The 12891-nt window shown below is 35.9% G+C and overlaps 1 protein-coding gene across 1 annotated transcript in view; it reads right to left on the reverse strand.

The window, feature by feature from the left end:
• The window catches only part of TDRD9 (tudor domain containing 9), a 90103-nt gene that overhangs the window by 12533 nt on the left and 64679 nt on the right, over positions 1-12891 (reverse strand). The window contains 8 exon segments of the mRNA XM_059819446.1: positions 1349-1561; positions 2981-3092; positions 4336-4509; positions 5268-5368; positions 8390-8497; positions 9464-9580; positions 11703-11756; positions 12694-12738. Of these exon segments, the coding sequence (XP_059675429.1) occupies positions 1349-1561; positions 2981-3092; positions 4336-4509; positions 5268-5368; positions 8390-8497; positions 9464-9580; positions 11703-11756; positions 12694-12738 (924 nt within the window).

Consider the following 12891-nt stretch of genomic DNA (forward strand, 5'->3'; position numbering starts at 1 on the left):
ATTAGCACTGTTACTCACTAGTTTTCCATGACTTTAAAAAGATGACAATGTTCGGTATTAACTCTATAGTTGTGACATCCAGCTATGTTAAGAAATCAAGAAATTCAAAGGAGGAATGGGCTGTGCAAAGGGCAATCTTACAAAAACAAAAAAAGTCTGTCCTTAACTGCTGAAAAGAAAAGTATTGGCCTGAAAAACAAATACCAATCTTGAACTGTGGCACTAATTTCCATTACTGATCTCTGCACAAAAAGCCAAAATGTTCTGATGAATTTGCTGATGATGTAGAACTCAGCAACATAAACACTGATAAAAAAAGACCACACTAAATGGACCTGAGAACTCAACAGGAACAAGGAGAACCAAATGGTATGAGGTAAAAGATCATATCCTTTGGAATTTTTAACAATTTCTGCTATAAATGCTCCATTATTATTTATAAATTCTAATTAGTTCGAAATTACCAAGGAGACAGAACTGAGTATAAGATGGCAAGAGGTGGCCCATACAAAAAAGCTACGAAAAGGCAAATGTGGCATGTGCCACATGAAATATTTTTGAATGCAGAGGAGAAACACTGTGTTGGAAGAGGAATACTAGCATCATTGCATGAGCAAAGGCAGAACTGTAAGTACGGGAGCATGCATAATTCTGCTTCAGAAAACTGAGGTCAAAACAAAAATAGAGGAGTGAGACAGAGACCAGGTGAACAGAGAATCAATGCAATATGTGAGATGAGAAAGAGTGCAGCTTGCTTCAATTAGCAAAATAAAGTCCAGGAAGAAAAAGACAGACAAGAAACTGGAGGGGAGGGGAAAGAGGCGGAAAAGAAGAAAACCTATGTAAACCAGAGGAAGAAACAACGGCAGAAGAACAAGCTTAGATGAATCAGCCATGAATGACTGAAAACTGCCCATACAGTGGGGGCAAGAAACTTACTTTTCAGATGGATCTCAATATATTTATGAAGAGGAAGTGATGGGGCTACTGCCAGCAATGCAGCACTAGACTCTGACCTAGGCATTCCTTACCATGTTTTCAAAGTTACTTGAGGTTTTAGTCTTTATTTTGCTTTGCTTTGCTTCAGCACACAAGGCACTTTACTGTATCAACAACAGCCTCTCAATTTAATACTAAAATATTCCTGTGTTCTGGAAAAAAACACAATTAATCTATTCTGGCAGCATTCTATTAAGGTTTTATTTTAGTTCTAGTTCCACAGATTTCTTTACTGGAATATTTAAAATTATCATGAACACAGCGCTTTTAAAAAAAAAAAAGCATAGCTCCAAGATTGTTAACCCAATTACATCTTACCAATTCAATATGACATAACATATTACTGTACCTCAGCAAAGTCTCCACAAACATACAGAATACGAGCTCTATAGTATCCTCTGTTTTCCAGATGAGTGAATGGTGCCAGACAAACCAACTCGGGATGTGGAGACACTGGCAAATCCATCAGATTCTGGTAGTTAATTTCAGCAGTCAGAGCCTGGAGTACAGTCCTATTTTTTTCATCTATTCTGTAACCCCAGAAGTGTCCAACTTCTACTATCTGAAAGTATAAAAATTAGACAGTATCAGATTTCATATTATTTTATTCTTCTACATCAAACACAAAACACATCTGAGCAAAATAGACAAAAGCACTCCTACTCCTGACACACACATAGAAATGCTCTCATACTGCAATAATGCAGTGAAGCATTTCCCTCTCACAATTACATAATGTTATTTTAAAATGTTGATTTGCTGTGCAACTGCAATACACTTTTCATCTAAATAGACCCTGATATAAGCATTACTAAAATACAGAAAATTAAGAAAAGACTGCTTCCGTTTTTCTAAACCGAATTAACATACAGAAAATATAAGGTATACAGTTGATTAGACAGATACATACAGATATGGTGTACTTTTCTTATTAGTGAAAGAATACCAGTTAGCTACATCTATCAGCAAATCAGCATTGTTACTGTTATGATTAGCCATCCTTTAGGAAACTGAAAAGAACACACCACTATTTAAATCAAATTGAATAAAATAAGTCATCTTTTCAAATGGCTTAGTGAACTCGTATACCATTTCTGAGCTTATATTGAATGCTCATGATAAAAAAAGGAATCTTTATTTACAATACATACGATCATTAAAGCTGATGTATTAAACAGAAGTAGCATAGATAGGTAAGTGATTGGAATGTGTCTGATCAAATCCATGTTTTGATCCAAGAGACTTACCCGAATAAAATTAAGAAAATATTCTTCTCTGCACTTGCAAAACATGTCACTACTATCAAGAGCTGTTTTAATACTTCAGCCTATAATTTCCACTAGCTCAGTAGTTTGGATTTTTTTATTATTATTTCAGCAGCATATATATTGCTTGCTATTACTCAATTTCTTGAGAAGACGATAGTTAACACAAGATTTTAAAATTCTCAGCTTTAGAATTCAGAAATATTTATATACGCATATAATTTTCCCCTAACACACTATCTTTTATGCATGCAATATTTTTCCGAATGAGTATGCAGTACTGTTAGTTCATCTCATTGCTCACATCTTCAGCTTCTGAAGAAAACTGCCAGTTAGTAATAACCAGGTAAATGGCCCAAATACCTCCTGATTCTCATTTCTGTAGGGTATACAAATATTTTACCTTTCCCATTAATCCTCCTCACAATTATGCCTACTTCCAGCTAACATTTACTGCCAACAAATCCCACAAATTTTGTCAAGTGCAAATAAATTTCAAACATTGAAATTTATCTGCGACATCCAAATACTGTTTAAAAAAGAACTACTAAAAATTAGACCAGGAATATTCTCCATACCTTCTATAGACACCTCTGTGCTAAAAACATTATCAGTACCCATTCTTTTCATTTAAGCTTGTCAGATATTCATATCTACAAAGTTATCTAGGTACCAATTATTAGATATGACCTACTTCAGATGTAGAACATTCCTACCTCTGTTATCTTGACGGACAGAAGACGATTTGGGATCATCTTTGACTGTTGTAAAGTACCAAATGAGATTTCCACAGGCTCCACTGTCTGCTTCTGACAGTCTACATTTACTCTGAAAAGTTTATGGAATAAAGATGTAAATACTTTACTCGCAAGTGAAAACTCAAGAGTTCAATTTTTTTTTTGCTTTCATTTGCTTCCCAAGGTGTCCCTAGGGCACATTTAGACACTTAATGACTTTTACTTAGAAATGTATTAATTCAATTAGAATGTAAAATGACCACGCAGAATCAAAATACTACAGAGAAATTGTTTGCATTCCATTATGACCAAACAAAGGAAGATACATACCAAGATGCAACTGTGCCATCAATTTATTAGAAATCCAAAGAATTCAGGTTAAATAGTGAGGCTTTTTGCTATGGTATGCCTTTTAAGCTTATTTTTTAAAAACCAGTTGAGTACACTACAGCACAAAGATAAATTCAGCATATTTTTTTATATATATAATAATCCTTTTACTTGACAAAAGTTAAGAACTCTAAAATTAGTCTTTCAGCCTTGAGTCCCTCAAGAATTAATTTTCACACAGATTTTAAGTGCTCTTTTGGGCACAGTGAAACTGCTAACATGTTTTATTAAAAACTAAGTACAATCAACTGGAAGTGAAGTATTCACCTGCACTTTAACCTTCCCAGTTCTTTCCTGCCTTCCTATTTTAGATTTCTTATTTTAAAATCAGGAGCTAGGCAGATTATCATTTTAGCAAGTTGCTTGGATGACCTGAAGCTCAGAATCACAGACAAGCATATAACAACAATGAAACCCAACTGCCATATTTTTCTAGCAAAAGCAGGTGTGGACCAAAGAGACTCACTACATTGCATTCCTCATCAGTTTTTTCTATTATGCCTCCCCACCTTATATTGTTACATTTGCCCCCAATTTCTGTTGTCATAGTCTTCCTTGCTGCCTTTCTTTTATGTCCCCAAATGCCACTCCTTATTTATTTTGGTTCTAGCAATCCCCACATTGTCTCTAGCATGAACAGAAATTACTGTGTATATCCATATTTCCATATGCCAATGGCAAATGGACTAGAACCTTAAAAAGAGTGTATACTTAGAGTTCTCTTAAACAATAAAATACCTTTAACTATAAAGTAATATTTAAGACAATCATGTAATTTCTAGTCCTACAAAAACATTCTGCTTATACAAAGTTTACACATCTGTTTTTTGAACCTAACATGTCTTCCTTGGTGACACTTCCGAGGAAATTCCCACTGAATCCAGCAAACCTCATTTCAACTTTACACTGCAAAGAAATCCATTTTCCATATGCAATACAATTACCTTATAGATTCCACACTTGCAGCTGTCACACCTTGCAATTGCCTTTCGATATCATCTGGATAATGAACATTCAGCTCAAGAGGAATTTTCAGCTGTGACATCTTGACTGACAGGTACACTGCAGGAAGAATCTTAAAGCCCTCCATTGGGTTACGGGAGAACTCCACAAAAGCCCTGTTCAAAAAAAAAAAATCCCCACCAAATAAAATTAAAAGAAATACTTGATGAGGAATCAAAACCCAACAAAAAACCCACAAAAGCCATAATTTCTTTTCCTTGTCTTTATCTTAGCAGGCCAGCAAACAGTAAAAAGTAGGGTCCTCACAGGCTTTGCCTACTGCTCTTAATGCACCTTAAAACTTTAATTATCATGATGGTTATCAGAAAACATTCTAACAGTCTCACAAGCACATACCAAATTTACTGAGCATTATTTAATACAAATAGAAAGGATGTGAAAATACACGTGAATAAGAAAAGAATTAAAGATTGGAAAAGGCGCAAGAAGGGCTACATGAATTCAACTTTGGGCAGTTGTAGTCCCAGGTTAGCCAGAAGATTAGCTAAAATAGCCAGTCACATGCATTTTGTGCAAAGCCATCTGACTGTACGATTCAGTATACAGGTTAGAAACAAACACAGACAGATTGGCTGCAGTTAAGGTCCACTGTCAAAGGAGAGAACAGACAAAACAGAAGGCGGTCTCTAACTCAGATAGTTTATCTAATGTTATTCCAACCAATGCATATCAAACTTCAAAACCACCTTTCTTACTCTAGCCAATACATTAAAAATTAAACTACTGACTCCAAAGAAATGAAAAGAAATAAACTAATATTGTCAGTGCACCACTGACAAAGAAAGAAATTGATTACTAGATTCATAACTGAGAACATAAGAAAGGCAAGATACTTGAAGTATTTTATACTTACTTTGATCCATCATAGGCAATAGATTTTACCTGCCCACACTGTCTAAACAGTGACTGCAACTGTTTATGGTATAGATATCCATAGGGAGGAATATTCTTCAGCTGTTAAGAAATTAAATTTGGATACATTCAATTATTTTAACGCATTAAGTTCACCTAAATAGTTAGCTTCCTCCTTCACTTGAGCTGCAGTAGTGATATACAATATAAACCCCAACAAATTCCCAAAATACTATATACTACATTAAATTCAAAAATCTCAAAAGACAATAAACTCAGAGTTTTGCTTTTAATGCCGCCCTACTGCCTCAAACCAGTAGATAAATGTGTTTTTTTTCTCTAACTAAAAATGAAGCAGCTTCATTTGTAATTATATAATTTTTCCTAAAGGGTGTCTAGCATCCCTCTTTTTGCTTGTAACAGAGAAGTAATGGATTGCTCCGCTTCCCTGTCCACCATTGGGAACTACATCCCGGGCAGCGCGCATAGCCTGGCAACCAGGAGGAGCTACAGCCCTGCATGTCATGGCAGAACTACCACGTATTGAATTACTGAGGTATGGTGGGACATCTTACACAACTGGAGAGCACTTACGGATGGATACATGCTTCTTACGGATGACAGGCAAAGACCAACATCCTGGTCTTCCTTGTGTGGAGGAATAGCTCAAATATAAAGTGCTCTTACATGGAGCAGACAATGGGACAACCCAGCTCTTGTGGGTCAGGATAAGAGAAGAGGTCAGTAAGGGTAACACTAGGGTGGGAATTTGTAACAAATCATCAGTCAGGATGAAGCACACAATCTTTAGATAACTTGCGGAAGTCTCCAGATCACAGACCCTGCATCTTAGAGGGAGACAATAAAGTCCCTGATAACCTGCTAGTAGGGCAGGACACAAGCTCCTAGATTTCTGAAGGGTGTTCAAAGTCATTTTTAGCACAGGTTATGAGCAGATCCAGAAGAGCCCTGTTTGGCTATTAGCAAACAGTGTAGAACCTGGGAACTGGCAGGTGGGATCCTATGGGAAGTTGCAGAATTTCCATCCTCAGAGCTTTTTCCAAACCCAAGTGGATGAAGGCCTAAGCAACACAATCTGAATTCACTGTTAATCCTCCTTTGACCTTATCAGCAGACTAGATGACTTCATGAGTTCTCTTCCAAATTGAATTATTAAACAATTTTGTTATTCTTCTTGGATTTTAATCCTGAAACCACTAAAAATTGCCAAAGTTACTGGAGGTGCAACATCTTTTCAAAGGCATTCTGTTAAGAATAACATTCTAGTTAAGTATATTGGATTGCATAATGTTAAGTATAGTGGATTCTGTAGATCGTATCTTTTATAGTATAATGGATTATGACTTTACCTTGTATGACCAAGGCAACAAGAGAGATAGTCATGCATTTCACAAATTCTGTGAGCTAAACTAGCTTGAAAACTAACTCTAAAAAGCAACAGAATAGCCTTCTCCTACTTTAACACCTGGCTCACTCAGAAGGCAGACAAGATCCAATAGAAGAGAAGGGCATGTGCAGTCAAAAGCAAAGCAAGACTCCAACAGCACTAATTTACATCAGTTTAACGCTGTAGTTTCACAACTATTCATACGCCACTGTAGCCAGATAGCCATTTCTCTAGCTTTTTCTTTATCATCTTTCACAGGGGATCTTGCTTGAATACAGAATCAGAGAACTCCTAACTACAGAGTTCAAACTTCTGGACTTCAAACTATTTTTCAGGGGCTATACAACTGTCTGGTTTTCTCTCTGGTTATTACAATCTTAGACAGGAAAGAATAGATTATTTTTAGAAAATCTTCATATGCCTTGAAGTTATAGTACTATAAGATCAGCTGCTGGTCAAAAACATGGTCTCGTTCACACTGCAGAAACTGTCTCAAGGCAAGATGATTTAGAGAGACCAGAGAGTGGGAGGAATAATTGCCTTTTAGATCTTTGGCACACATCATTAGGAGCATCATACAGCAGTAAGAAGAGTCTCAGATCGAGAGCTTGAGGAACGTGCAGCACTGTGCCCAGGAAGATCATTTACACTGATAAAGACACAGCAGCTACTTCTTCCTTCTTCAAGATAACAAGCAGTTGATATATGAGCAGATCAAGATTAACATACATTAAAAGTAAATAGCTCCTTAGATCTCACAGTTTAATCTTAATCAATGTTGCTGTGGCAAGACCAATCTTGTCTTTTTTCCACCAGATTTGAGTCTAGCCTGTTAGACAGGACTTTTTTTTTTGTTTTCAATATCCTGAAACAGTATGTTAAAAACTTCAAAACCATACAAAAATGTGTTTGTGCACACGTACTGCCATGCCAGCATCTCCTTCAGTACAGAACTAGCCTCTCTTCTTGGGTAAGCAGTAAAGCACAAAAAAAATTCCTTGTCAGTAAGCTTTTATGAGTTTCTCTCCTGTCTTTTCATCTAACCATTTTCTGTTGTGCCAGTACAAGTCTATTCTTTGAGGCTCACTCATTTGTTGGTTTGTTTTCTTTAAGTGTAGGTCACGGTTATTTTACAGTGTTATACCCAGTTCAGATAAACCAAACATCTTCCTAGTTTAGATTGTGTACCATTTTGCAAAATCAACACAGCCATTTCAAACTTGCACTTACTCAATCAGATAAAAAATATTTCTAAAAGAGGAAGATAAAACCAAAGCAGAACGCAATACCTGAGTAACCTTAAAGTAACAAGCATGTATGCCATGCACTATCAAGTAGGACATTACAAAAAAGTAGTATTAAAAGTTGCAATACATTTCGTAAATACTCACTAAAAAGCACCCTTGATAGTCCTGTTCTATTTTTCAAATCTTTTATTAGTTTTATGAAAGTTGTTTGCCTGTGCAAGACTAGCAATCAAATGCATAGAGGCAGTTCTCAGTAGAAATTCTTGTAAAATTGCTCACCCACCCACACACCCAATGTTTACTGTATTTGAAGGGAGATGGGAGAGAAGACAACTTACCAAGTGAGGATCAGAGCAGATAATTGATTCTGTCCTTGCCCAAGACAGAACAAAACTTGAAAATACCACCCAAATGCTACATATTTTTATTATTTGATTCTTTATTAAGTCATTCACCTTCTTAACATACCATTACAGTGGTTTTTGGATCTTTGCCAGCAAGGTCTCTCATGGCAATTTCTTCATTACATTTTCCAAAAGTAAAGTAGTTTGGATAGAAAGCACCAGCTATTACAACCTGAAATCAAGAGAATATTTTGTAAAACACAGCAGATTATATTCAGTTTCTTGAAAAGAGATACACTAGCAACATAAAGAGATACTGACAGATCTTCATATGATTTTCCTGTCTCCAGGAATTACTGTCATTTTGGACTACACGTTAACTCATGAAAATCCTTACAAACATACTTTTCATGAAAAGAGTTAGACTTCTGGAACAATTTTACAACATTTTAATATTTTTGTATGCAGACTTGCCCTACAAAAAGTGTAACTGTTAGCTCTGATATCAAGAAGAGCCTAAATTTTAAATAAATTCACATAAAATAGCTACATGAAACTTGTTCAGTTTTCATGTTACATCTTACAGTATTTAACAATTCAGCTCTGAGAAGTTCACTGCTTACAGAGTTAAACCAATTACCAGTGAAACAATAAATAGGTCTGTGAAAATAAAATCACTACTAAGCAGTCCAAATAAGACAAGAAATTTAATTGGAAATTTCACAAAGTTACAATAGTTGAAAGACATCTATTCCCCCCCCCGGCAATAACTAACCATGGTAGTGGTGGTCCAAATAGAGCAGTCAAAACAAGTGAAAACATAAGTTTCAAAACTATTGGTTCTTAGCCTTCCAACACAAACCAACCTTCTGTCAAGTATTTTTAGGACTTTAACAAAGGTTAGTCTAGATACGCAGTTTAATTAATGTAGTATGACTTGGTTTTATTTTGATAACTGTCAGAAGTGAAAGGACAGCCAGAGGACCAACGTAGTGTGAATTCTGAACCATTAAAAGTAACATTAGTTGTCCCTCTAAGTTGTCAAAAATAATTACTTTTTTTTTCACCCGCAATCTCAAAATCTACAGAGAATTTTGAAACACGGGTGTAATACTAGTTCATCAGTACTAGTATATAAAAATCCAGTTACAAACTTTGTAAATAATGGCTCTCTCCTGAAGAGTCAATAAAGCATTACCTGTAAAATGAAACGTTGTTTGTATACACATTCCTGATCCATAGCAGATGGTTGAGCATTAACACACATGTTAAATGCTCTGACTCGTTTTTTCAAGTTGTGAAATAACTCTGCCACCTGAAATTTGAACTCTTAAGTTACATATTAAACAGATCAAACCCATCCACAAATTACAATAAAATCTGTTAGTAGAAGTCTAAATAAGTGGGCAAACTCCCCTTCCTTTTTAGGTGACACTAGCATGCATTTCACCTAATATACTGCTTAGCATCTCTACTTCGGAAAATAATTTCAGTACTGTGACTCAAGCAGTTTTCTTGACATCTCTTTATAAAGTAGAATGTTGTAGTCGCAAATCATATTGTGCATATATGATATAGAATAAAATTAGAAAAAGAACTGAAATAACCTTTTACAAGATGATATACTGATTCTCCATGTAAATAATTTTGGGTTTGTATCTTAAAACGTAAAAAAAATGCTAACACCAACTTGGACTTCTGCACCTAACTGTAGCAGTGACCACACATGTTGCACCCTCAGTTCAGCAGACAACTGTGATGACTTTAAGTGAGATCAAACTTATGCCCTATAGCAGAACATGCTCTGTTAAGCTTTCAATCCTAAGCATTTCTAAGAAGCTTCCATAAGCAGCCACTGGTCCTCCAACCACATAGTGAATGCCTTCATTGTCACAACTGATGTTGGGGCAGATGTGGAAAAGTACAGTCTGCTCAGCTGCTTCGTATCTACATCTTCCTTTCCGCTGCTGGCAGTTTTAGGATATTAGAAGTCCTGTTATTTTCCTCATAGGACATAATCAGAAACAGTCTGTGTGGCTGCCTCAGTTCTGCAAATCCACTTCCACACAAGGAATTACAAAATTAATATCTGAAAGTATGGCAAATAAAAAACCCCAAATCTTCTCAATAAGTGTTAACGTAGGTCTCCATTCTAAACTCCTGAACTCTTATGTCATGCACAACCTCTTCTTAAATTATCTGAAATTGGACCAAGAGAACATCAACTACCCAGGAGGCTATCATATAAGACTGATCCTTCACCTCTCCAGTTTTACACAATTTGCTTTTTTCTCTTTTCTTCCTTGATATCAGATACACAAGCTAAAAACCTATTGGCATTTCTTATCCACATTCCACATGGTTGCTTACTATGAAAAGTTATTTTTTTTCCCCTGTGCTTTTTGAACACAGGCCCTACATTGCTCGTGCCAAAGGTACGACCCGCTGGAATAATACACAAGGCCATGCTCTGCCAATCACAGTAATTCAGGATTTTTTCTTATTTCCCCTCGCAACATATCACGTTAAGCTTGAAGCCTTTTGTGATGAAGAGTTTTAATTAATTGCTGCAGTAATGTTAGCAACAAAGCCCCATAAATTTTCAAGTCCAGTCCTCATCATGTAACTGTATTTGCTTTAAATTATCCTAACTATAAGACAAAAGTTAGGTAGCAACAGACAGCAGTCACCCCACAACCAGTGTATCTGAGGGACCTACAGAATTAGCAAATAATACCGGAAGTCTCTTAAAAATGTTAAAAATATGTTAAACAGTTAATAATTTAACATCACTTTGTTTCTCCTAATAAAAGGAAAATTCCTTTTGTCTAAAAGCTAGCAGTCTGACTGTTTCCAATCCCCATTTCTGAGCTAAGATAATACTGGATGTGCCACTCCTACAGGCTCCATTAAGAGCCATCTCTCCATAGTGTCAATTGTGGCAATGAACAAGCTACTTAAAGAGTCTATCCCTCCCAGGCATGGGTACTTGGCCTTATTAACATATAAACAATTATCTGAAGTCCATTCCTCACAAGAATGTACAACTGCCTTTGTTAACATTACAACGATTTTCCTCACCTCTTTCCTTTCTTTGAAACCGTATATAAATGGGGTCTCTGAACCACTTGAGAGAAAAGAGAGGAGTAGCGGGGGAAATGCTGCATGAATGTTTGCTCACTATGATCATAGTTAATAAAGCTTTTGTCCGATCTGTCTTAAATTGTACTTGGTGTCCGATTCTCCGACAACTTTAAATAGTACTGTCTGTCCTCCCCCAAAGAAACAAAACCTAAAAATTCACATTTTATTTAAAGAAAATATACATATATATAGATAGATACATAATACAGTAGGCTTATCTAAGATCTCAACATTTGTAGAAAATAAGGAAAGTTAAGTCCTTCTGCTTATAAAAATTACCTATTTCATCTTACCTCTCTGACCTTCTTGATATGAATACAATTTGATCGACCCCACTCAAGCTCTTCCTGCAAAAGAAAGGGAAAATGAAAATGCAAAAATTGTTAGAAACTTGTTTCTTCTACTGCTAGTAAGCTTTCTCTCATACTCTTCTGTGTAGACACAAGTAAGTTATATATAGTGATGGAAGAATTTTATCTCATTTCACAGCTTGCTTTGCATCCATATCAATCAAGTATTATGACATGTATGAAAATGTAAGACAATTACATATTTGACTAATAAACTATACTTTGATTACCACCAGTGCAGCTGTGGGTCATCTAAATTTTTCACATAAACTCGTAAGTCCAGCTCCTCTGTGTTGCTACTACAGAATCTACTTTAAGATGGACACTTCTTCCAAAAATACCTCAAAACTTCTCTATCTGGATGCGTAACTTTATCAGCAGATTCTGTCCATCTTGGCTACTCATTATAACTCAGTATATGTTACGCACTGGTGTTCATAAAGCATATTATGCTCTGAAATAAGCAGAGAAATAGAAAAGGTTTTATCTTATATACACAAAAGAAAGACTGGAGGCAGTTATTGTGTGCATACTACTGTTTTTTGTGACTGATGCACATAAAGATCTTCCATCTTTTAAGGGTTTTTTTTGCAGGGGGGAGATTTGCGTGCCTCAAAAAAAAAGAGACACATAAGCATATTAAAAACATTTCTTTCAACTACAGCTCAACTTCCCTTTTCAGTTTGGATTTCAAACCCTCTGGCCACTGTTAATCCGTCTGTGAAAGGGACTACCTAAGGGATTGCCTTCAAATACTCAGCACTGGATTCAAAGGCTCATGTTCTCTCAAAGCCTATGCTTCCATTTACTTATGAAAAATCTTAAGTATTATAAAGGAGGATTGCTAGCAAAAATTTCTTACTAAGAATATAGAATACTCCAGCACTGAAGTCACCAACCTTGAATAGAAAAGAAGAAATAAAGTTTAACCAACCTTGGGGTGTCTCAGCTCCCCTTTTTCTCTGCAGGCCTGCCATGCCTAAGAAAGAAGTGGTGTACTATTCAGGCACAAACTGTAGTGCTTTAGTAATAATTATTAAAAATATGTGTGACATTTAAAACTATGAAGTTTTTTCCATACCTATACTGAAGATAACTTTTTAACACCAATTAAAAAAACCAGAGATGCCCT

This window comes from Gavia stellata, chromosome 7 (assembly GCF_030936135.1).
Source record: "Gavia stellata isolate bGavSte3 chromosome 7, bGavSte3.hap2, whole genome shotgun sequence".
Lineage (NCBI taxonomy): Eukaryota > Metazoa > Chordata > Aves > Gaviiformes > Gaviidae > Gavia > Gavia stellata.